Here is a 22,343-nt window from a genome sequence, read left to right as displayed (position 1 = left end):
CACAGAGAGCGGAATCCAAAAACCACAGGGCCCTGTAGCATTCTGCACCACATCCCGCCCAGGGGACATTGGGCAACTTCTGGGGGACATTTTGGGGACATGTCACAACTGGAGGGGCAGTTTGTGCTAGTGGAATCTAGTGGGTAGAAGCTATGAATCCTGTTCAACATCCTACAATACCCAGGGTAGGGCCCCACCACAGAGAACCATTCAGCTTGGAGCCAGACCAGTGGCTCTACATGCAAACAGACACTCACCCCCCCAACCAAGGGACCGCATTAAAGTGCAGGTTCTGAGTCAGCAGGTCAGGAGTGGGATCCATGATTCTGAATTTCTAACAAACACCCAGATAAAGCACCTTTGCCAGATGGCTAGTGGTTCAGGAAACGTGGTTTTAGGACAAGGATCTAAACTGTGGCTTTTGGAGCACCTAAGGGGGCTGAGTTGGTTGAGTATCTGCCTTTGGCTCAAGGTCATGATCTCAGGGTCCCTCATCAGGCTACCTGCTCAGTGGGGAGTCTGCTTCTCCCTCTTCCCCTCCCCCTGCTCTCTTCTTGCCTCAAACTCCAGTATGGTTTGGTGCAGCCCTGGCTTCTATTTAAAACGTAGATATTTTGTTCAGCATGAATTTTTTTTTACATTTAAAAAAATGATTGCATGAAAATATTACTTATCTGGGTGCCCGAGTTTTGGGGGCACACTTAAAATTGGCGCTTAAAGTTAGTGCACCCCTCTCCTTGCCCTCCTCAAGACTGTCAGTGCGGCAGCCCTGGGACAGCCAGGTTTCATAATCCGACCACCGATGTTCCAATCACGCATTTCATTCTGCTTCCTCTTCTATGTTTTCTTAATTGCTCTACCCACCATCCTATCGACATCACCCCTCAAGGGTGTTTGTGGTTGCAAATTACTCTGTGTGATACTGCAATGGTGGATATACGTCCTTATACCTTTGTCCAAAACCTATAGAGATTGTACAACCCCAAGAGAGAACCCTAACTTCAGCCATGAACTTAGGGTGACGCTGATGTGCCCGTGTAAAAAATACACCGTGCAGGGGTGGGATGCTGGTAGTTGGGGATGCTGGGTATGCGGGGAGGTGGTATGGTGTGTGGGGGATCTTTGTACCTTCCCCTCAATTTTCCCATGAACCTAAAACGCTCTCAAAATAAAGTCGATCTACAAAAAAGTACTGGGCTATGTCACCCACAGAGTAGGAGCTGACCCCCCTCTAGCCACCAAGAAACGGAGATCTCTCTGGATGGGATGAGGAAATGCCCAGTCGCCCGAGGATGGGACCACCACCTTCTCTCACCTTTGTTCTTCGACAAGCTCACAGCCAGAATCTCCCAAGTGGTGATGGAATCTTTCAAAAACACACTCATGGTCTTCGTGGAGATTCTGGATGGGGAGGGAGACGTGGGAGCCTTAGAAGACAGGTGTCCGGGTTGTGGGGGAGAGCTGGGATGGAGGGGTCCCCAGGGAAGAGTTGGAGGGGCTTGTGGCTAGATAAATGTAAGTAGCCTGACTCTCAATTTTTCTAGGCTGGGTTGTGGGGTTGCACAGAGACTCCAGAAAAGAGGGGGGTTGGGGCGCATGAAAATTAAGCGGATCCAGTCTGGGATGCTATAGGAAATGGTCTGGGGGGTGGGTTGAAGTGGGGGGGGGTATCTCGGCCTTACCCATTTTTCTCGGGTTCATTGAGACTCTCTACGGTCCACAGCCAGCTCTCAGGGAACTGGCTTCGGGAAATGATCTCCTCTTCCGGGATAATTTCCTCATCCATGTCACCTGGGAGGCAGGGGGTGGGGAGGGGAGCAAGGGGTTTAGAATGGACCCATCGTTCCACTGTCCCTAACAGCAGAACTCACCCATGGCCGTGCGATGGCTTTGGAGGAGGGAGCCCAGGCGTGTTTAAATTTGTGACTCTTCCCTCCATAAAAACACTATTAAAAATTACAGTTTACAACTGTGTCGGTATGAAGGCAAAAATAATCCAGGCTGTTTATATGATGTACCCCTCCCCCAATTTTCATAGGCTTGAAAGCACACGCTTGAGCTTCTCTCTCTAAGCCCCATAGCTCCCAGGCCCTGTGCCTGCCACATCTGATGGTGATGGTCCTGAAGGAAAACAGCAGACTCAACAGACTCCCTAGACCTGATGGTGAGGGGGTGTGGAGGGGGTGACCTTTTCAAGCCTGGCTGACACCATCAGCAAGTAGATGGGGTGGGGCTGGAAGAGGGTCCAACCCTGTCTGGACTTTCTTTAAAACATCATGGGCAGATTGTAACTCGCTCTGGGTCTGCGAAATAAAATATGTGAAGCCACTGATGCTTCAGTCCACCCACGTTCTGGAAAAACCCATCAAAGTGCCTTTGGGGTATGGACACATGAACAACTCTGTCTCACCCCCAATTGGCTAAAAAGAAAAAAAAAAAAAGTGCACAATGCTAAGGAATGAAAACACCCAAGTGTGCCTAAGCCCGATGCTGGTAGATGGGATATTTTTTTTGTCTAATTTTCCTCTTTGAGAAAGGACATCTGTAGCTCACTGGAGTAGAAGGCAGTGAGCCGAGGTTAGTATACTTCACACAGACTGAAGGGAGAGTCCTTTGTTCACGTGTGTTGGAAATCTTTGGTTCTTTTTAAGCGGTGTTGGTGGAGGGAGTGCTAGCCTTCCAGCTAAAAGAATTTAGAGGGGCGCCTGGGTGGCTCAGTGGGTTAAAGCCTCTGCCTTTGGCTCAGGTCCTGATCCTGGGGTCCTGGGATCAAGCCCCGAAATCGGGCTCTCTGCTCAGCAGGGAGCCTGCTTCCTCCTACCCCGCCCCCAGCCAGACTCACTCCTGGCCAGTCCCAGGGGGTCGTCGTGGCTGTAGTTGAGCCGCAGCTGGGTGATGTAGTGGCAGCAGTCCAGGAAGGCCTTCACGCAGCGCTCCTGCTCCTCGTGGGTGATGAACTGCGCCCTCCGCTCGCAGGGGTACTTCATGATGTTGTCCCGCATGCCTTGCGTGCAGCACATGCGCACGTCCTTCGGGTACTGGCCGGCTGTGGGGGCGCAGAGCCCGCGTCATGCCCGCAGCCCCGGCCTCGGAGCAGGAGGCCCTCGGGACAGACGCCAGGCCCTGCCCTCCTCCCTCCTTGCCCCCACCCCCCGGGCCTGCACAAGGCTCAGGGGGCGGCCAGGGCTCCCACCTTTGTCTAGCCTCTTCTCCATGAGCTGGACGGAGCGGCGGCGCCGGGTGGCTGGCTTGGGGCACTCGAGAGCTGAGGGGCAGGTGGACACCAACGGGATGGGTCAGCACCGATCGGGAGCCCTCCAGGTGCTCCTCCCTCAGACAGGCCCTCTCAGTAGCCACGGGAGAGGGGAGGTGTTGCTCCCATGCGACAGAGGAGGAAACCGAGGCTCGGAAAGCAGGGACTGGCTAGGTGGTGGCGGAGGCAGGACTGGAACCCAGCGCCCCCCCCCCCCCCCCCAGAACCCAGCCCTCCAGCGCGCTCAGCCTGAGGGCAGAGGCGCCGCCACCTCCCTCGTGCTCACTCGTCCTCTGGGCGGTCTGCAGCTCTTTGTTGGTCTTGAGGGCCAGCCCCGCGTCCGTGAAGACCCCGGCGTAGTCCTGCCCGCTGCCCGCCGTGCAGCCGATGTCCGCGTTCTCCACCACGTTCCAGATCTGCAGGGGCCGGACGCGGTCTTGTGCGGGCCTCCATCCCCCGGGGCCCACGCGCCCGCCCTTCCCTTTTCTCGTCCCAGACCCCTCTCAGAGCCGGGAACCGGCTGTGGCCACGACCTCCCCCAGCGTGGACCCGACCAATCGCACTCCCACTGCACCCTTGACTTCCACCCGCCTGTATCCGCTCCTTCCAGCCCACGCCTGACCGCGCTTCCTGTGCTCTCCCCTCTCCCCAAATGCCACCTCAACCCCATGTCACCCCTTTGCCTCTGCTGCCTTCCACCCAACCATCGGGGGCGGGGGGAGGGACGCACCTTGCTCTGAGTCAGCTTGTTCTTCTTGTTCAACACGAACACACCCTTGTCCACTGCCACAAGCCCCACTCGGGCCCCCGGGTCCCCCTCGATCTTGAGCATCATCTGCTGTCCAGGCTGATACGGCCTTTCGCCCTTCCTGACACCTTTCACCACCAGCTGTGGGGGGCAGGAGGGGCAGGAGAGAGGGGTCAGCGCTGCCAGGCTCGGTCAGTCCAAAGGCAGCAGCTGGCAGGAGAGGAAGGGGAGGAAGGGGGATCCAGAGGGAGCCAAGGCGTGAAGGCCAGGAGAGAGAGTGTGGGAGCAAGAGAAGCCCTGGGGATGAAACAGAGCAGTGCCTAGGGAGCAGGGGTTGGGGGAGAGAAGGGGCTGGGAAAGGTCACAGGCAGAGAGGCTCTGACCCTGGTGGAGAGCCTGCCTGGAAGGCTGGAGAGAGGTGGAGACCAAGAAAGCACTGGCACGTGGGGTGTCCCAAGATGGGTGAAGGGGGAGGCTTGGGAAGCTTACCGTGCCCACACAGGAGTCCTTGACGTCCACCCACACAGAATCGGCCACCACCTCCCTCTTGCCGTTGCTGCCGGGGACTGTGTAATAAGCCACCAGGCGGAAGGAAGGAATGAACTGCGGAGTGGTAATCAGAGGCATGACGACCAGGTCCTGGCCAGGTTGCCGCTTCTGGCGGCCCACAGTCAAAATCTTCCCTTTGTTCATGATCTGGGAGGAGCAGGTTGGTATAAAGATCAGCAAGGTGGGAGGGGGGATGGGCGACCTGGGATTGGGGGCTCTGGAGAAGCGGGTGGGAGGGGGGTGCCTGGGATCCTAGCAAGCCACAGACCAGGTAGGTGTAGTAGGTGATGGACTGCTCCTGGCTAGGGTCCACTCGCAGGTGGAAATTGACAGTGAGAGTCTCCCCAGCCTTGAGCTCCGAGCGAGGCACAGAGAGATGCAGGTAGTTTTTGAAGTTGCCCATGGCGTTGTAGGGCTGGACTTTCATTTCCCTGGTGGCCTGTCGAGGCTCTGGGATACCGTCCTTCTTCGTGCGTACCTGGGCAAGGAAAGAAGGATGAATGCTGGCCCCCCCCAAAGATGTCCATGTCCTAAGTCCTGGGACCTGCAAATCTGGTACCTTCTGCGGCAAGAGGAACTTTGCCAACGGAATTAAATAAAGGATTAGAGGATGGGAGATTGTTTTAGATTATCTAGGTGGGTTGAATATGATCACAGTGATCCTTCTAAGATAGCTGAGCAGCCGGAAGGACCCCTAGTGCAGAGGAAAACCCCTCTGTGAGAATGAAAACATCTCAGTGTGAGTGCAAATATCCTTAAGGGAAGGGCATGATTCCCTTATGTAAATAAAAGGGCCCCACTCTGCCGGTGGCAGGATGGCTGGGGGCAGAGGGCAGGGATCCTCTGTGCCTGGCTCTCTGCAATGGGGCCCCAGGCGGGCGAGGACTCACGGTGATGACCAGGGGCTGTACGTTCTTGGGTGTGTTCATGGTCAGCATGGCCACACCATCATTCCGCGTCGAGGTCCGGGCTTCGGTACCCTTGATCTCCACGGGGACGCTGTGGGCTGGGGAGCCATCAGGGTTTGTCACGAACACCTGTGGGGGCAGGTGGAGGGCGTGGAAGTGGACCCAGAGGCGGGACCAGTGCCAGGAGCCGGGTTGGGGGTTGCAGGTCCACCCTGGGTCTCACCATGAGGTCAAAGGGCATGGCTGGTTTGAAGAACTTGGGCGTCTTGGTGAAGTGGATCTGGTAGGGGGAGGTCACGATGGGGATCCCGCTGTACTCCGCCTCCACCATGTCGCTGCCTGAGGGGGCCAGCCATGAGGGCAGGCTCTTGGGCCACCCCTCCAGACTGGACCCCACCTTCATACCGGGCCTCCCACCTCAGACTAGGCCTCCTTCTCAGACTGAATCCCACCTTCATAGTGGACCTCCCCCCTCAGAGTGAGCCTCCTCTCTCAGATTGGATTCTACATTCATACTGGGCCTCCCTGCTCAGAATGGGCTCCTCTGTCAGACTGGATCCCACCTTTATTCTGGGTTCCCCTCCTCAGACTGGGCCTCCTCTCTCAGACTGGATCCCACCTTCATTCTGGGCCTCTGCCCCGAGACTGGGCCTCCCTTGTCAAGCCGGATATCACTTTCATCTGGATCTCTTCTCTTCAACGTGGTCTCTCCTCTCCCTTCTCAGACTGGATTCCACCCTCATTCCGGGCCTCTGCCCTCCAACGGGGCCTCCCCCCTCAGCTGGGCCTCTGCCCTCAGACCAGGTCTCACCTGAGTCCAAGACAACAGTGACCGACACGTACAAGGACATCCCCACCAAGGCATCTTGTCGGGAGGGTTCCACCCCATTTAGGAGGACATTTCGGCTCAGCTTGGCCTCCCCAGTGCCATCGTCGATCTGGGGAGAGGAGAGGAGACTCAGAGAGGGGGAGGGGCGAGGCTGGGGGAGGGCGGAAGTTCAGAGTGGAGGGAGCGCGGAGGAGCAGAGCACCTTAATGCGTCTGAGGGACTGGGCCAGAGAAATCCTGTGGTCACCGTCCTGGACCCCAAAGATGACGAAGGCTACTCCATCCACATTCTTCCCGTACAAGAACCTGAGAGGCAAGAGAGTCTCAGATGCTCCTCTCCCGAAAGGCATGCTCAATGCCCACTCGCTCCTCCCGCAGCGCTCCTGCACCCTCACTTGGTTCTCACCTGGTTCACACCTCACCTATCCCTCCCCCTGGCCTCATTCCCAGACCCTCACCTGGCCGTGATGGTGACCGTCACGCCCTTTGGGTCATCGATATAGTAGAATTTCTCTTCAGGCTCCAGGTGAACCTCAAAACTGGGCAGCACTGGGGGAAGAGACATACCAGTAGGGCACCAATGCTGGGGCCTGGGGTCCGGCACCGTGGGGACCCACACCCAGACACCCTCCTCCTCTTACCGTATTCCTTCACCTCGAACTCAGAAGAGAAGACTTGCTGCGGGGCATCTTCGTAGTGGACCTGGATCTTCCACTGCCCCATGCTGTGGGAAAGGCAGGGCGGTGAGCCCCACATGCCCCCACGCCCTCCCTTGGGAAAGGGACCCCCCTCCAGGACTGCCTGACATACTTGACCAGCTCCGGGATGTTCCAAGACTGTGACAAGATGCCAGCCTGGTTTACAGAAGATAAGACGTCCCGCTTGATGGGGACACCGTCTGGGGTCTGTGGAGACAGGGAGGGTGTGTCTCTTCAGAGATCGGGCTTAGCCCTCAGGTTCTCCTCTCCCTCTCTGTGTCTGGCCACTCTCTGTGTGTCAGGACTCCTGCTTTTTGAACATGGACTTGAGTCAGTCGGCCTGGATTCAAATCCCCGTGCTGTCATTTGTGAGCTGTGTGACCTTGGGCAAGTTACTTAACCTCTCTGTGCTCAATGGGCCCACGGAGAAAAAGGAGATAAATTGAGCCCCTACTTTACTGGCTTGGGACGTGGTTAAAGAAAGCAGGAGTTCACTGTCATCAGGGTCTGTCTGAAGACTAACAATAACCAGCATTTATCACCTCCTTTCTGCAGGAATCTGGGCCACAAAGAATTGCCTAGGTTTGACTCTTTGACCCACATGGATAGCAATTCCATGTGGTTCGACCAAGTCCACATTATTTCATTTGTTGCCGATAATTAAATGTCAGGAGACACCCTGTGGACATCTGGCTCTCTGGCTCCTCTTGGAGATCAGGATAATTGTGGAGAATGGATTCCTGTTGGTTTGAGGTGACATTTGACTGGGACTGGGCCGAGGCTGTGCCCTTAGAAGTGTGTGTTCACTGGTTCCCACAAATTCCATTGACTCCCCAAATCAGCTCATGGTTGTCAGAACCTGGTCCCTGTTCCCTTTGCATGATTTCAAGAAATACTCATGATGATTCTCTGAGAAAGACCTGCCTCTTCCCTCCCTCCTTCAGTTCGTCCTTCCATTTTCCCTTCTCTCCTTCCTCCCTTCTCCCTGTACATTTTTATTAAGTTAGTGTATGCCAAGCACTGTGCTGGGTTCAGGAGATAAGGTCCTGAATGAACAGATAAAAAAAAAAAAAATCCCTTCCCGTGTGGAATTTAGGTTCTGTGGAGGTTGTGGGAGGGAGGGCAATTAGCAAATGAGTAAATCCAATTGCTAGGATGCCAAGAGGAGATGACAATAAGGGAGAAGAGTAAAGTGTGTGTAGGGTGAGGGGGAGGGAGGTTGCAACTTTACAGGATGTTCAAGGAGGCTTCTCTGTAAAACTGGGACATTGGTGACATTTGAGCAAAGACTTGAAGGACGCGAGGGGGCAAGCAGTGTGGGTATTTGGAGGAAGAGGGTTTTCTGGGTACGGGGGAACAGCCTGTGCAAAGGACCTGAGGCAGGTCCTGCATGGCAGTTGGAGGTACAGCAAGGAGGCCCATCTGGCTGGAGCCGAGGGAGTAAGAGGAAGAGAGAGGAGGGGAGGGTAGGAAGGGGACAGGGCAGGTCGCGCAGGGCCCTGGGGACTGCAGGAGGCCTCACGGTTTTAACCCAGGGAGGTGGGAACGCCTGGAGGGCTCTGGGTAGAGAGGGCGGGACCTGAGTTGGGTGCTCGCGGGCGCCCTCTGGCTGCAGGAGGCGGAATGAACTACATAGGTTTTATCCGTGTCACCCCAATCTTCTGATGAGAAGACTGAGGCCCAGGAAGGGGAAGGGACCTGTCAGTGACCCGGGGTTTATCTGAAGCCAGAATCCACGTGGTATCCCTGGATCTCTGGCCCATCTCCAGTGTTCTTTCTGTGTTTGTGGCTCTACACATTTCTCTGTCTTTAGGTCTGGTCAGGTGTGCCTTTTCTGGAGTCTCTCTCTTGGTCTCTTCTTGAGTCTTTTCTCGGGGCATCCGTGGGACTCTGGCTGGCTCGTACCTGGATGACGATGATAACACTCCGACCCACAGGCAGCAGGTTGTTGTCCACGGTGAAGATCCGATAGTGGACTGGGAGGGGATGGAAGAGAGGGGGCCGTGGGTGAGGCCCTGCGCCTCCCGCAGCCCCGGCCCCGCCCTCTCCAGCCGCTGCCCGTCCGTTACCTGTGGAGCCGGGGGTGTAGATGGTCTTGTCTGTCTGGATGAAGAGATACCCGCTCTGAGGGCTGACCAGCACCACCTTTTCCACCACGGTGGCCCCAAAGGCCGCCTGGACAGTCACAAAACTTTTTCCCTTCTCTGATATTAAATCCTTGTCGTTGGGGATCTAGGGGTGGACCAGAGATGGTCATTAGGACTCTCCTTCTGGGCCCCTGGCCCACATCCAGCCCCCAGGCCTTTGGTGGGACCCACAGCTGCCCCACCCACCAATAGCACCTGCCCAGCCCTCCTGTTCTCCCTGGTGTGCCCAGGCTGGGAGAGGAGGGCCACTCGGAGAGGGAGCACGGGCTAGAGAGGCGGTAGGGGTCAGAGAAGGGGGACCCAGACAGGGGGCTCAGGATAGGAGGGGCTAATTGAAGGAGGAGTCTCAGAGAGGAGTGGGCTCCAAAGTGGGAAGGGCTCAAAAAGGGAAGGGGGTGGACATCAGCCTGTGCACCCACCCTGATGGTGACCGTGCTCAGGTAGTCATTGGCGCTGCTCAGCTGGGTTCTCTCGTTGGACAGCACTTGCTTCTTGGCCGGGAAGTCGTGGACTGTGACCGTGACTCCAATGTTCTCTTTCCAGTCGTGGGCCTCCAGCACCACAGTCTCGTCGCTCCCCAGCCGCAGGATGTTGGGGGTGATCACGGAGAACCTGCCGGAGTGGGCGCAGGCAGGGGGTGCTGTTCTAGGGATCTGGCATCCCAATCCTCACCCACACATCGTGAAACTCCCAAGGTCTACGCAGTCAGATCTCGAGGCCTCTGAATCACGACTGCGACAGAATCACTGAACACCACAGCACATGCACCCTAAACCCACAGACTCCTGGTTCGAGAAACGCGCACCCCCCATGACAACCCTGAATCCCACAAACACCCAGCTCTTGAACTCGAGCTCGTAGGAAACCCGAATTCATCAACGGCCCAACCCACTGACCCCACTTTCCCCAGGCACTCAAGTGCACCCCGAATTCTCCTGAGACCTGACCCCATAAACACCCACTCCCAACCTCAGAAGTGACCACGTTTGGGAAGGGGTTGTGACTACTCACAGGGGATCCCCCAGCACCAGGGGGAAGCTGGTCAGCAGCAGCAGCAGCAGCAGACTGGGGCCCAAGGCAGGCCCCATGGTGCCCAGGGACATGGAGAGACAGAGGGACTGAGGGATGGAGGGAGAGGCTTGGGAGGGAATGACCAGAGGGTGTGAGAGGGTGCCTTTTATCCGGCTTCTCCCTTCCCCCACCCCCACCGTAGCCCAGCCCACAGCTCCCGTGGCCTCCCTCTCCCTGGGGCTGCCCCAGATTTCTCAATACCGTTTCCTAAGCTTTTCAATCCTTGGGGCCGGTGTGTTCTGGGGTAACTAACCCAGGGGCACGTCCTCCTACAACACAAACACACCTTCCCTTTGCCATGGCCTCCCTCAGGGTCAAGGACAGCTGGTGAAACTTCTCTCATTGTACGTACGTAGTAGTAGAGGAATACCGAGGGCCAGAGAGTCCCCCACCCCAGATATCGGGGCCCGATCCCCAGTCCACTTCTGGCCATGCATTTATTAACCAAACCCTTCCTACCAGTCCGTCTCTACGCTGGTAGTGAAAGTCCTTCCTCCATGCTTGGATCAGACTGGGGGACAGAGTCCAGCACAGACACTCTGGGCCCCACTCTTCTCCCCAGTGGAGAAGAACCCTGCTGCTTGGAAGGTCAGGGAAGATTTCTGAGAGGAGAGGATATGTCAGCTGGGCTTTGAAGTATGTGTAGAAGTTTGCTATGCAGGGGAGCATGCTTTTTAGGGCAAGGGGAGCCTGGAACTCTCATCACCTACCCTTGTCAGGTGACAGACATGGCCTGAATGACTATGATGATTTAAAAAGTCATCCTTGGGGCACCTGCGTGGCTCAGTGGGTTAAACCTCTGCCTTCGGCTCAGGTCATGATCTCAGGGTCCTGGGATCAAGCCCCGCATGGGGTTCTCTGCTGGGCAGGGAGCCTGCTCCCCCCCACCCCCCACCGCCTGCCTCTCTGCCTATTTGTGATCTCTTTCAAATAAATAAATAAAATCTTTTAAAAAAAGTCATCATTGAGCAAAGCCCCATTGCTAGCGCTTTTTTTCTGTCTTACATCAACATTCTCTTAATCTGTCATTATTACTATTATTATGAATTGTATTTAGTTTTTTGGTATGAACACCTGATATATTCAAATGGTTCAATGGCTAAGAGATGCAAGGAGGTGTACAGGGCAAAGGTCACTTTCCTCCTTTTCCTGTTGGCAAACTTCCAGGTCTCAAATATCACAGTACGGTTGAACTTCTGGTTCCTTCCAGAGACACCTTACGCATTGGTAAGCGTTCGCGAGTTTTGAAAACAACTGATCAGTGTTCTCTGCATGCTGTACTTCCGGGTCTCCCTGCCTGGGTCACACCTTGCTTTTTCACAAACAATGTCCCTTAGAGATTGTTTAATATCGGTGCCAAGAGAGTCTCCTGTTCTTTGAGGCAACCACCGCACATTGCATTGTGCGAAAGGAACCCGCCTTTCCCGCGGACCAAGTTCCATGGTTACGAGCCGAGCCGTGTTTTCTCCAGTGAGTAATGTTGAGCCTGCAACACTTTCTAGTTCTGACACTGACTAGTGGTAAACTTTGGCCACCTGCCGAATAGCCACCCTGAGCCTCAGTTTCCCCAGGTAAAGTGAGGTTACCAATGGCGCTCACTACGCGGGGTTGCTCTTGCCATGAAAGGAGGTAACCCTGGATCAAAGGGGACTCACGTACGTGAATAATCTCGCCAGATATTTCTGTATTTCCCTCCATGAATGTATTGATTTACATTCTTGCTGACCCTGCAGGAAATTGCTGATTTCCCCACTGCCTCGCCATGACAACCTGTTGGCAAAGCTTTGCATTTTCTGCCTCGGTGTCATTTTGATGTGCATCTGTTGGATTCCCAGCGAGCCTGCGCGTCGGGGGAAGGGGTTTGTGAAGTCCGGGGTGCAGATGGCAACCGGTGTGGAGGATCCCCATCTCTGAAGGGCTGGTTTCCAGAGTCCAAAGGAAGGGGGTTAAAGGGGAGCTCGGTGAGGATTTCCTGTAAACCACGCTCCTTTCCTGGCTCTGCTGGCATGCCTGGAGTCGGGGGAGGCGCGCAGAAACAGAACAAACTTGGCCCCTGTCTGTTTTGATTGCAACACCCTTTCTTTGGAAGAAGGAGGGAGAGGGCAAATGCCTGCTTACTGTCCAGAATCAGACTTCTGAAACAGGGAGGGGAATCTGCTAGGATCTCCCAGCCCCCCATCACTCCCTCTATGCCCTTGCTCCACCCCAACCCTACCCTATTTCCTCGATTAATCACAGCCTTAAACATTGGAGCTCTTTGACCGTCTTGGGCAGGTGTTGCTGCTGGCCTCTGCCTCCCTTCCAGGCCTGGTTCCTTCTTTCTCCGAGTCTCCGTTAATCCTGCCCGAAGGACAGATCGATGATAGCTCCTGCTGTTTTGACAACGAGAGGTGCTAAGATGCTTCAGAGCCCTGGGCTTATACACTTTATGCCCATGGTGGTGGAAGTCTGGGAAGGGTCCTGTCCCCGATCTCTAGGAAGTGACCAGAGGGATGAAGGCAAATGCAGAACAGGGTCTGTTAGGAAGGAAAGAATTCTCTGAGGTTTCTTCCTGGGGTGGGTATTTCTGCCCAGAAGTGCAGGAGGATGACAGGCAAGATAAGGCAGCAGGGGAGACAGAGGAGGAGACTAGGGGATGGGACTTCTGGTTAGCTGGTGCACCCTGCCCAGCATTCCAGATATGGAGGGAGGGAGAACCAGGCTGCCTGAGCTGGGTGCGGTCGGTTTCTGGGACCAACAGAGCATTTGCTGTTTATCCGCAGTTCAGACGGAGCTGGGTGTCCTGTATAATGTCAGGCCACCCTAGCTGGAAGGGCAAGGAGAGAAGAAGGGGAAGGAAGTGGGGATGATTTCTAGGTGGGAGGAGGTGCTCCCCCATCCACGCCTGCTTGAGTGTGGTTACTTCCCTGCCTTCCCCCGCCCCTCACCTCTGACCCTTCAGAGGCAGTGTCGGACCCAGGAATGGCAGGGACCACTGCTCCCTCCTGGCCCCCCACTTCCAGAATGGGGTCTTTGCTACACTGCTTTCTGAGAATTTCCCTCCCCCCACCGTGCAACCTGAGCCTCCCCTTCTCACTACTTATTACTCATTAACTGGAAAGTAAACTTGGCCTGGTTGAGTCTCCTCTGCCCCTTGGCTCCTTCTCCCTGCCCCCACCCCCCGCACCACCTCACTCGCAGTCGGCAGAGGCCTGGGCACCAGGGCCCCCTCTAGCCGCCCCCCCGCCCCGCCTTGGAGGATACAGGGGCAGAGGTTTTTGACCTCCCAGCCCCAGTTCCTAATCTATAAACTGGATCATCACAACCATGGAACTTCTCTCTGAGTCTTGGGGTGACAAGCTGGTGGCATCAGCAGACAGAATGCTCAGCCTGGTGTCCTGCGCACCTGGACTGTGTGTTTATTTTTCCAACACCTGCTCCTCCCCCTTCATGCCTTACTTCCGGGACAGCCCCGCCAGGCCTCCAAGCCAAGGTCCCCCCTTCCTCCCTGTCCCCTGTATTCCCTGTCCCAGTCTGTCCCTTCTCTTACCCCTGTGGTCCGCGGCCTCCCGGCTGCAGGCTCATTGCTTCCAGACCACGTGCTCTACAGCAACTGGGGGCTTTTTCTAAAAACCCAGATTAGCAATCTTACTGCATCGTGATGTCGAAAACAGGAATACACAGGAACGAGGCGAAAGACTCTGAGAGACCCAGACGCAGCGCCTTATCCCACCAACCTTGTTTATTCTGCCTGTTTTGCAGACCAAGAAACGGAGGGCTTTGACCACTTGCACAGTATCTCCCAGCTGGCCAAGAGCTGGGGTCCAGAGTTCATGTTCCTAAACTGTATGAGCTTCTGACCGCTGCTGTAACAAATGACCACAAATTTGGTGGCTTAAAATAACCCCTTTATTATCTTACAGGTCTGGGGGTGGGGGCAGATGTCTGCAGTCAAGGTAGAGGCAGGCCTGTGTTCCTTCATTTCCTTCGGGAGGCTCCAGGGGAGGAATCGTCTCCAGCCTTTTCCGCTCTAGAGGCCACTCCACTCGAGGCTTGCGGCCCCTCCGTTCCCTCCAGCCCCACAGCACACACCCCGGGGTGAGTTTTCTTGTCCCTCTCCTTCTCGGGTGGGCCTCTCGCAAGGATCCTTGTGCTGACACTGGCCATCCAGGATCACCTCCCATCTCAGGTCTTTCACTGATCACAGCTGCAAAGTGCCTTTGTCACAAACTAGGACATTGGCAGGTTCCACGGACTGGACGCGGACATCTTTGGGGAGCCACGACCCTGCCCAGCCCGCGCGCAGGGAGTAAAACCTCGATCCCGCGTGGCCATGTCCTTCCCTGCTTTGAACTTGTCCTCAGCTCCTGAAGGCACCAGCAGGAAGTCCAACCGCGTCTGCGTCCTGAGGCTTCTGCCGGCTTCTCACCCCTCCCCCGCCCTTCCCAGTTCCAGCCAGCCCTGCCGTGGGACTGGCACGCTATTCTGGGCTCCTCTGCCTCCACGTAACTTCCTCAGTCTGCAATGCCTCCCCACTTCCCTGTCTGGCAGGGCTATTTATTCACCTGTGCCCGTCAAGCTTGCTTCCGTTTGCAGGAAGCCTTGACCCCAGCCCAATTCTCTAGCCGTTGTCCCCTGCCTGTGCCCCCCTCCCCAAAGAAGTACCTCCCAGAGTTCCAAAAGGGGCTCTGGGCACTCTAGCTGAAGGGTGTGCTGGAACGGGATGGGGAGAGCCCCATCTCCGGAGCTGCCCGTGTGTGTGTGTGTGTGTGTGTGTGTGTGTGTGTGTGTGTGTGTGTGTGCGCGCGCGCGCTCAGCTCCATCCCCAATCAGAGGTCATTCCTCAAAGTCTGCTGCAGTTCACAAAAGGCTAGGCTGTGCTGAGTCACTCCCAGTATTATCCTGGGCCATATTTGGTGACCTCGTGGGACCCCCCTTTCACAGGCTGGGAAACAAGTGAAACCACTTATCTAGGATCAACAACAAAGGGGGCAAGTTCAAAAGGTTTGGCCGCAGGGAGCCTGGGTGCAAGGGGCAGTTGCAGGGAGCCTGGTGGCAAGGGGGCAGTTGCCGTTGGTGGGAAAGCACAGCTACGAACGTCTGTTGCTATTTTGAGTCCCGAGTCTCCCAACTTATCTGCTGTGTGGCCCTGTGCAAGTGACTTAGCCTCTCTGTGTTCTCACAGTCTTTTTGGTAGGATGAGGCCTTGGAAGAGGGTGTGGCATAAAGCCGTCATTCCGTTCCAGTCTTGCTGAGCTCTTGTGGGTCCGCCCACCAAGGTTTTCTCGCCCTCCAGCCTCTGCGGGTGCTGTCCCCTCGCCTGGGCCTGCTGCCCTTACCCCTACTGCTCCAGTCACCTGTCCCTGACTTCCCAGGCTAGGTCAAGGCCCTGTGATGAAACTGTCCAGTGACTCAGCCCTCTCCCTGACCGGCCCCCCGACCCCAGACTGTAAGCCCCTTGAGCGGGTCATGTCCACTGCTCTGTCCCCAGCACCAGGAGGCTGCAACCCTCCCTCCACAAGGAACACAGGTTTCTAAATTGTCCGCACAGCCTGTTAGACCTCAACACCCAGAAAGGCAAGGAACCGGGGTAGCAAAACAGATCGGTCATTATTGCACAGTTGTTGAGCGGTGGGTGGCTCTGGGGCAGGGACAGGGCTGCCCCGGGGTGGGGGGAGAGGAGACAAGGGAGCTCTCTTCTGAATGGGCTCCTGGGCCTCCAGTCCTGGAGAGCAGGGGGCTGTACCACCGCACCACCCTTCTCCCCCACCACACGTGCTTTGGGAGCAGAGCTGGAGGGTGAGGAATGTGTGCGGAGGGTGGAGGCGGGAGGTGGGGGAAGGAGGACAGTTCCAGACACTGGGGATGATCACAGAAGCTCCCGGCCGCTGGCTGTCTTGTTGACTTTGGGATAGGCCTTCCCGGAACCCAGAATCCTCATTCTAAAGGCAAACAGCAGGGAGGGGGCTGGCAGTTGAGGGGCACTAGGCGCCACTCACCCAGGGCTCATCAAGTCCCCGCCCAGAGCAGCTGGCCACCTCCCCCACCTCCCCCCACCCACTGGCAGCCCCAGAGCCCTCCCACTCTGCCTCCAGAGGTGCCCCTGTCTCCGCCCCATGGCTCACATCTGCTCCATCTGCGTGTCCTCCTCGTCCTCCTGGGGCAGCTGCAGGTACGGGTTGTCGCCTGCCGGCTGGAACTTGTAGCCGGTGAGCACGAAGAAGGCCAGGGTGGACCCCTCCACCAAGAGCTGGGGGACAAGGGGCATGGCGGTGTTGGGCATAGCCCCCCACCCCCAGCCACTGTCTGGCCCACCTGCCCACCCCACCTGTGGTCTTGGTCTTCACCTGGTACAGCCCACTGCACTGGAACGGGGCTATGGCCACATTGCAGCAGGATGGCGATGACCCGTGTGAAGTACACGTAGCAGATGACCTGTGGGACAGAGGGCGGGCAGAGGCCGGATGTGGGCTCGGAGTGCAGGCAGAGGGGCTAGAGTGGGCACCCCAGCGGCTGGTTGTTATACACCCCCGCAAAAAAACAAAGAACAAACACCCCCAAATACTTGCTTCAGTGAGAAGAGGGCTCGTACCATGATGTAGTAATGGCGAAACAGCTTCCGCTTGGCCAGGTTCACTGCCACTGCTGGCGTACACGGACGGGGAGGGGAGGGAGAGGAATGGAGGAGGGCCATTTAGGGGAGTATCCACGGGCAGGAAGTCTGAGAGGGGCCTTTCAGAGGACACGCAGCAGGGGCAGCCAGTGGGGAGGGAAGGGACATCCAGGGATCAGAAAGAGGGGCCTAGAAGCGGGGACAGGGGCCGAGGGCACAGCAGGTCCGGGGACCAGGGCCTCACCCTTTCCATCTGTGCCGGATGCGTCCTGGAGATGCCGGATGGACCTGGAAGGGGAGCAGGGGACACGATGGCTGTCAGCACTGCCTCCTAACATGTCTGCAGGGGCGGGGGTTGGGGCAGGAGCCTCACCAGACCACAGGGAAGAGGATGGCACCACAGCAGATGAGATCCACCAGGAAGAGGATCTCCTTCCAGAGCATGTAGTCACTGGCACCCTCCTCGCGGGACTCGATGACGATGTAGGCCACGTTGGCCAGGACCTGCAGGGCGGGGAGAGGTGGGCAGGGGGCAGTGTGGGGTGGGTGGGTGTGCCCCAAGAGAGCGTGTGTGCCCGCCCGCCCCAGGGCCCCAGAGGCACCTGCAGTGGAATCACGATCCCAAAGATCTTCTTCTCCTTGTCTGACAGGACGTACTTGATGAAGGCCCAGCCAGAGCCGATCAAAGGCGATGGTGATGAAGAGGAGGGCGCCCTTTAGCCTGGGAGGGTGTGTGTGGTGGTGGTGAGGGGGGTGGTGCCACACCCCCCCAGCCCACCCCCACCTGCCACGGAGAAGGTCACTCACAGGTGCGTGATGTAGTGCATGACAGCGAGGCCTTCAATGGGGTGGCCCTGGCTGTTGATGAAGTAGTAGTTGATCTGGAGGCTGGATGGATGGACGGACAGTCAGACCAGACAGATGGACATGGGGGTGGGCGGTGGTACAACTGGGAGGATGGCGGTGGTTTAGAAACACAGAGAGTCACTGTGGGCACGGGGGGCCACAAAGGTGACAGAACTGACAGTTGTGATCAGGATGGTGGGTGGACCCAGAAACGGGCGGTCGTGGCTGTGACAAAGGAGGGGAAGTCACAGCTGAATGGAGAGTGAGACCGTCTGTCAGAGGGGGAGTCGGAGCCAGGCCAGCAGGCAGTTAGACGTAAGGACAGACGATCACGGATGGACAGGACAGGCAGACAGCTGAGCTAGGTGGACAATTGGGTGGCCACAGTGACAAAAATGGCTAGACATGGGGACATTTGGGATACGTGAACTCCCAAGCCCAGGGTCTGCAGAGATTGGGGTAAAGGGCTCCACGGGCTTCTTCCTGGACCCAGAGACCCCAGCCCACCCCCTTCTACTCCCAGCCCAAGGCTCTCACACTGCGGAAGAGAAGGGAGATGCTCTTGGTGAAAGCCAGGGCTGCCATAAGCCAGTGGATCTTGAAGACGTTGTACCTGGCAGGGGGGTCAGGGACAGAAGCGGGTGGGAGGCATTGGTCAGGGGCAGGGATGGGAGGGCTATGATGAGGGGAGGTGGAGGGACCACCCCAGGGGCCAGGGCATTACGTGTTCTTGCAGAGGATGGACACCCAGAAGATGCAGCGGCCAGGAAGAAGGCAGACATGGACCATGTACAGCTTGAAGAGGGGGGATTCCGCCGCTGACAGGAAGCCTCGGGGTTCTTCTCCCGGATCATGACCTGGGGGGACCGTGGGCAGGGTGGGCGCGCGGGGATTTCAGGCCGGCTCTGGATGTGCAGAGCCGCGAGGGTGCGTCTCGCCCTCACACTCTCAAGCTCCCCTTTCCATGGCCTCAGTCTTCCCGCCTCCCAGGTGGGGACACGGGCTTTCATGCCCAGCATGGCCTCAGGAGGATGTGGTGTGGCCGGCCCACCTCTGCTCACCGGGATGTCGAGGGCTGCTCCCGGCCCGGCTTTGAGTTGTAGCAGTGTTGGAGTTGAGGTTGTACTGGCCCTCCATCGGCCCGAGAGCCGATGACCACGTGGAACTGGGTGGTGGGGCAGAGAGGGGAAGATGGGGGGGAGGTGGTGGGCTCAGCCTGGGGGTTTCCCACTCAGGGGGAGGTGGGGCCTCGGGTGCTCACTAGACACTCACGCTGAAGTTGTAGAATTGTTGAGATCCCAAGACCCAGGACCAGTTCTTGTCCTTCCCACTGAGGCCCTGAGGGACAGAGGGCCAGCATCAGTTGGCCCCAGGGCCTGGGTCTCCCTATGCCACCCCTGGAAAAGGAACAGACCTTCCTCCCTCCTGCCCTGGCTTCCTCGAACCTGCTGGTCCCCCTGAGACACTGTGGGTTTTGACTTGGCCTTGTCAAGCGCAGCGGTGGTCCCTATAGGGGGCAAATGAGTGAGTTCAGAGAGGCATGGACAGAAGGACAGCAGAAAAACGGGGAGGCGGGGGCAGGCGCATAGCCCCGGCCATCCACCGTCGCTGCTCACACAGCCAGCCTGACTCACCGCTGTCCACTTTGGGGGTGACTGGTTCGGAGGGCACTTCGGGTAGGAGCCCCAGGAGAGGAACAGCTTCTTCTGTCCCCATACTTCCGCACCTGTACCCTGGGTGGACGTGGGGCCTCAAGGGTGAGGCAGGAGGCTGAAGGCCTTGGGTCATGCCACTATAACGTGGGCAGAGGGACTCAGTGGCCCCGGGGCCCTCGGGATCTCATTTCTGAGAACAGCCGGTGTCAGGTGAGTCAGTGATCACACAGTTCCAGCCCCCCGCCACCAGCGATTAAGATGGCTACCCCCTCTGGGCCCTGCCTCACCAGCGACTGTCACTTCCTGTGACACTGACTACTCATTCCCACTTAAGCGCGCTACTTAGCATGAATACGTGTCTACAGACAGGCCACACAGTATTGCTAGACTCTGGTTCTTGGGCCTCAGTTTCCTCCTTTAGAATGGGGATGACATCCGTGTAAAGGGTCAATGAGTTACCATCTGTGAAAGTTTGCAGGACGCTCCCTGCCACCTAGGAAGCATTCGACAAGTAGGAACGGTGGCTATCAATTCTCCCAACACTCCTCCGTGTCTGATCTCTGCCCTGAGGCCCCGACTCTGTGTCTTCTCCCTGGGCTCCCCCCTTCCCTCGCTCCCTCGTTCCCATAATCACAAGGCTGGAAGGCAAAATTAAAAAGCAAGTGGTTTTCCTCCTAAGTGCGTGAGGTTCTTTTCAGCAGGCTTCTCATTCCACCTGGTAGCTTATGTGAGTATCAGACCCGGGAAAAGACGAATGACGGAGCCTCTGGTCCATCAGCTTACCGCAGATCCTTGGTGTTGATGAGGAAGAGAACTAGGAGGTTGCTGCTGTTTTTCTGGAGAGGACAGTCACGGGGGTTCCGGGTCTGGGGAGTGGGTAGGAGGGTGTCTTGGTTACGGCCTCCCATTAGTCCGGCCCCACCCTGCCCCCTCCCCATCTACCTTGCAAGGGAGGGTCACTTCTTGCTCCCCTCCCTGCGAAAGAAGGGGGGAGTGTCCTCCTCCCTCCTCCCCCACTCCTCCTCCACTCACTGAGTAGGGTCGAATGCTTCCAGATCGAACCCGAGTCAGACTGAACCCCACCTGCCAGGTGGAAAGAAAAGGAGAAGAAATGAAGGAATGCACAGGGACCTCGCCAAACCACCTCTTTTCACAGCAAGAGAAACGTGAGCTCGGATTGACCGAACCCGTCTGGTGTGCTAGGTCCCACATTCACTCATGGAATTCCAACAACCTGTCCTGACCCTGGGCCCTCATACTCTTCTTTTAATTGCTAACTGGTGCCGCTCAGCTTCAATGTCACTTCCCTGGGAGTCCGGGTTGGGGGTGGGGGGAGGTCTCGGGCATCTCTTGCTGGTGTGCTGGACCCTGCCCACCCTGTTTTCACATAATTAAAATGTTGATGTAATAAACAAACAAACAGATAAAATGTTGATGGCTTTCCTGCCTGCAGCTGTGGAATCCAGCACACGTGGACTTGCTTACATCCGGGCACTGTGACTTTGAGCAAGCCACATACCTCTAGGCGTAACGTTTTCACAGCATCCCTGAGAGGCTGCTGCGAGAGAACAGACCCATGGAAACTGCTCTGCCCGGTACCTGGTACTCAGCGGCATTTAAGAAATGCTAGCTACTCATTCTGACTGCAGGAGCTGGGGCTATCTTGGGCTTTGGTGTGCCCTCCCTCCACCAACCGCAGCTCACGGCCCAGCACATACTGCCCGAGATTTTATTATTCCCACGTTACAGATGGCGGAACCGAGGTTCCGAGAGACCATTGCCCTTGTCCAAGAGCCCACGGATGAGAGGCGGAGCTACGAACTGGGGGCTGCAGGTGGGGGTGGGAAACGTGCGCCCCTCGCCCTCCTCCAGCAAACTCCTCAAAGCCCCTCACCAGCGGGTCCTTCTCTTCTGTCTCCTGGAGGCCCAGCCGCAAGAGGCTCAGGTCCACCTCCAGGGAGCCATTGGCGTAGAAGCCGAAGCTGTTCAGCGGGATGTCTGCTCGCTTCTCCCCCTGCCGGACACCAAGGAGGCACAGGCCGCTCAGACTTCTTCCCACCAACCCAGCCCCACGGCTGTGGCGCGAGATAGGAATAGGGTAGCCCCAGCTCCTCCAGCCACTGTTCCGAGCCCAGGAAGAGAAAGCCTGGGGCACCTGGAGGTCTCCGTACTGGTGGGAGCACCCCCCCACCCCCCCACGAGAGCAAGGTTATTCATCTTGGGGTTAGGAGCCCCGACAGTTCGTAGATTCCAAGAACCCAGTGAGTGCCCGGAGGAACCCATTCTAAAAATCCCAGCGCCCCCAGAGCGATCCCAAGAATTTAGGAGACTATCGGGGGCGAGGGGTTGTCCCAGGAGGTGAAGTCCCACCCCTAGTGGGCCGGGCACAACCCGAGCGTGGTCGGCCAGGCAACTCCACGCGAGGACTGAGGGGGACTCCTCGGACGAGACTAACTCGGGGCCGGGAAGCGGGGGGCGGCGGGCCGCTTCATCTCGCGTAAGCAGAGGGGGGGGTAGGACGAGACCACTCCAAACCAGGGGCTTCTTAGGAGCAAAACTGCGCCCCCCGCCCCAGTCCGCCGCGCGGCGGGACTCACCGTCAGCGCCAGCCGGTGGATGCGCCCAGAGCAGCCGCCCAAGAGCAAGAGCAGGAGTAGCGGCTGCCCCCACTCCGCGGGGCTCCGGCGGGCGAGCCCCCTCCTCTCGCTCACTGCCATCTCTGGAGCCGCCACCTCCCCTGACACCGCCTCTGGCTCACCCACCCTCCAAAGGGTGAGCCAATCGCCGCACGATGGGGGCCGACCCTCTAAATGTTAGGCCCTCCCAGCCAGTCAGCGACCGTTTCCTCGAAAATCTGCACCACCCCCCCGTACGACACCAAATGGACATCACCAGCTTCGAATAGGCTGCTGATACCGCTTAATCCCGCCTCCGCCCTCACCAATCACTAGAAAGGTTGTGCTTATGTAATTTGACAAACAGCCCATCTAACCAATTCTAATGGATCTGATATCCCGCCCTTGAAGCGGAATTCCTTCTCCCACAGAT

The 22,343-nt window shown here is 57.3% G+C and overlaps 2 protein-coding genes and 1 long non-coding RNA gene across 4 annotated transcripts in view; all 3 read right to left on the bottom strand.

Annotated features, from left to right (window-relative positions):
- The window catches only part of C3 (complement C3), a 31,900-nt gene extending 21,596 nt beyond the window's left edge, over positions 1-10,304 (bottom strand). For both annotated transcript variants that reach the window (XM_047705456.1, XM_047705463.1), the window contains exons 1-19: positions 10,143-10,304; positions 9,551-9,743; positions 9,054-9,216; positions 8,890-8,960; positions 7,097-7,191; positions 6,928-7,010; positions 6,745-6,835; positions 6,490-6,592; positions 6,270-6,396; positions 5,682-5,797; positions 5,441-5,587; positions 4,819-5,028; positions 4,491-4,697; positions 3,984-4,142; positions 3,540-3,669; positions 3,194-3,265; positions 2,843-3,046; positions 1,683-1,791; positions 1,316-1,401 (exon numbers count right to left, since the gene is read on the bottom strand). In XM_047705456.1, coding sequence (XP_047561412.1) covers positions 1,316-1,401; positions 1,683-1,791; positions 2,843-3,046; positions 3,194-3,265; positions 3,540-3,669; positions 3,984-4,142; positions 4,491-4,697; positions 4,819-5,028; positions 5,441-5,587; positions 5,682-5,797; positions 6,270-6,396; positions 6,490-6,592; positions 6,745-6,835; positions 6,928-7,010; positions 7,097-7,191; positions 8,890-8,960; positions 9,054-9,216; positions 9,551-9,743; positions 10,143-10,234 — 2,458 coding nt within the window. In that variant the 5' untranslated portion in view covers positions 10,235-10,304. The remainder of the gene's footprint in view (positions 1-1,315; positions 1,402-1,682; positions 1,792-2,842; positions 3,047-3,193; positions 3,266-3,539; positions 3,670-3,983; positions 4,143-4,490; positions 4,698-4,818; positions 5,029-5,440; positions 5,588-5,681; positions 5,798-6,269; positions 6,397-6,489; positions 6,593-6,744; positions 6,836-6,927; positions 7,011-7,096; positions 7,192-8,889; positions 8,961-9,053; positions 9,217-9,550; positions 9,744-10,142) is intronic.
- A 978-nt stretch (positions 10,305-11,282) lies between these two features.
- On the bottom strand, positions 11,283-13,218 carry LOC125086246 (uncharacterized). Its single transcript, XR_007123128.1, has 3 exons — positions 13,130-13,218; positions 12,418-13,008; positions 11,283-12,212 (listed from the first exon to the last, which is right to left on the bottom strand). It is a non-coding gene; the product is annotated as an uncharacterized LOC125086246 (long non-coding RNA).
- A 2,796-nt stretch (positions 13,219-16,014) lies between these two features.
- On the bottom strand, positions 16,015-22,109 carry GPR108 (G protein-coupled receptor 108). Its single transcript, XM_053447805.1, is given in 20 exon segments — positions 16,015-16,123; positions 16,307-16,431; positions 16,497-16,616; positions 16,774-16,823; positions 17,039-17,082; positions 17,168-17,298; positions 17,397-17,480; positions 17,482-17,515; positions 17,602-17,675; positions 18,178-18,253; positions 18,365-18,473; positions 18,476-18,860; positions 18,863-18,978; positions 19,055-19,147; positions 19,275-19,333; positions 19,335-19,373; positions 20,079-20,161; positions 20,328-20,378; positions 21,190-21,309; positions 21,893-22,109. Coding segments are annotated over 20 exon segments (1,986 nt in total). The 5' UTR covers positions 22,013-22,109; the 3' UTR covers positions 16,015-16,050.
- Positions 22,110-22,343: the final 234 nt, after the last annotated feature.

The sequence above is a fragment of the Lutra lutra genome, chromosome 1 (genome assembly GCF_902655055.1).
Source record: "Lutra lutra chromosome 1, mLutLut1.2, whole genome shotgun sequence".
NCBI classification, from domain to species: domain Eukaryota; kingdom Metazoa; phylum Chordata; class Mammalia; order Carnivora; family Mustelidae; genus Lutra; species Lutra lutra.
The sequence above is the reverse complement of the archived record's forward strand: the minus strand, read 5'-3'. Positions and strand labels throughout refer to the sequence as shown.